This window comes from Pundamilia nyererei, unplaced genomic scaffold, assembly GCF_000239375.1.
Source record: "Pundamilia nyererei isolate P.nyererei 1_Seehausen unplaced genomic scaffold, PunNye1.0 scaffold00110, whole genome shotgun sequence".
NCBI classification, from domain to species: domain Eukaryota; kingdom Metazoa; phylum Chordata; class Actinopteri; order Cichliformes; family Cichlidae; genus Pundamilia; species Pundamilia nyererei.
This window is the reverse complement of record NW_005187511.1, coordinates 1,747,710-1,749,548: the sequence shown is the minus strand read 5'-3', so window position 1 is coordinate 1,749,548 and position 1,839 is coordinate 1,747,710. Positions and strand designations below refer to the sequence as shown.

The following is a 1,839-nucleotide window of genomic DNA, read 5'->3' as shown; positions in this document are numbered from 1 at the left end:
CAGGAATTCGCATGATAAGGTGGGGCCAGGTTTCACAATGAACACACCCGAAACTCTGGGTGATTGGGACCCACGCCCAGTTTCCCACCTTGGCTTATATCTGGGACTCTCCACCATTTGACCTTAGAACTGAAGAAGCTTCTCGGATGAGAGGTGAAACGTCTTCAAGCAACTTAAAGAAGTCCAGGAGCTTAACCTTGTTTCAGATAGTAGATATTCCACAAGTCCCAGTGTACAAACAATAAGAATGATTTTGAACTGAGAATCGCACTTCTCTAGTTACTCTAGTAGAGTCCAGCAGTAAAAATATGAGCACAGTACGTCATCTATAACAGAAAGTAGTGAAGTAGCTAGTGAAGCTGATTGTGTGAGGCAGAAAATATCAACAGATCAGCTTCATCTTTGTTTCAGTGTTTATATACTCGATGCCTGGGTACACCTGTAGCATCAAGGAGCGGATGTTATACTCCAGCTGTAAGAACAGGCTACTGGACGAGGTGGAGAGAGACTACCAGCTGGAAGTCACTAAAAAGGTACAGCTCTCCCACAGAGACGGTGACAAATAATCTGTAGTACCACTGTCACTATGTAAACTGTCTAATGACTGTCTACTCTCCATATCTCCTTAGATGGAGATAGACAGTGGTGATGGTCTGACAGAAGACTTCCTGTATGAGGAGGTGCACCCCATGGAGCACACTTTAAAGCAGGCATTTGTCAAGCCCCGTGGCCCGGGAGGGAAAAGGGGCAACAAACGCCTCATCAAGGGTGCTGGAGAAAACGGGGAAGAAAATTAGACATTACACACATTTGCATAACACAAGCACACAACACGATATCTAAGAATTGACTTGTTATTTGATTTGAATTTATTCATGTCTAGTTTCTTAATCTAATCATTTTTTAAAGGGGATGCATCATCATCATGAAACTGTAAATTCTTGTTAAAAGTCATTTTAAATCATGCAGCAGACATTATAAAACTTACATTGCATTGTAGGTTTTCACTGTGCAGCCTCATCTCTGTGTAAAGCTCTAAAAATAGACAATAGCAACATACAATAACATGTAAAAGTCTTGGGCCACACGTCATTTCTTTAGATTTTGGTTGGAAGGAGTCAGGCTTTCTGCAGGTCTTTTATAGTTTTTTTGTTCTCTCAACACTGAATGCTTTTTCAGTTATTTTGCGTCCAGTCCTTGACCATTTTCAGGAGATTTTTTTTTTTACTTATTTGTTAAAACTCTTAACACTGACCTATGAATCATTTGAATCATTCAAATATATAATTCAAAAAACTTAAGGAGTAAAACAGTTTTGTTTTACAACAACAAAGAACTGATTTCTTTAGTTCAAATCTATGAAAGACGTCAGCTCAAATAGCCAAAATCTTGGCTTATCTCAACATAGTGTGCAGTGTGTCTGTAAAAATGCTGATAAAGCGGAACAAGTGGAGGATAAATGTGGCTTAAAAACTTCTTTAAAACTATCAACAGCAGATGAACAGTCTCTGAAATTCATGTCCTGAAGAAGTGGGAAAAAATCCAACAAAGACCTGAAACATGACCTGAGAAATGCATCTGGCCCTTCAGCTAACCCTTCTACTGTTCACTAAAACCTCATCACAAATGCTCTCAGTGGAGGGACGGGCATCAAGAAAGGATTCTTAAGGAAGGGACACAGGGAGAAAAGGCTGACATATGCCACATTACACAAGAACTGGACAAAAATCAGTGACAACAGGTCTAATGGAGTGATGAATGTAAGTGTAATATTTTGTTCAAATCATTGATACGTAGTAATGAACAGCATTATGTTTATTGTTATTGGACATGCATAAT

The 1,839-nt window shown here is 39.2% G+C and overlaps 1 protein-coding gene across 1 annotated transcript in view; it reads left to right on the top strand.

Annotated features, from left to right (window-relative positions):
- The window catches only part of twf2b (twinfilin actin-binding protein 2b), a 6,074-nt gene extending 5,277 nt beyond the window's left edge, over positions 1-797 (top strand). Inside the window, exons 8-9 of the mRNA XM_005741467.1 lie at positions 412-533; positions 630-797. Coding sequence (XP_005741524.1) covers positions 412-533; positions 630-797 — 290 coding nt within the window. The remainder of the gene's footprint in view (positions 1-411; positions 534-629) is intronic.
- The last annotated feature ends 1,042 nt before the right edge of the window (positions 798-1,839 follow it).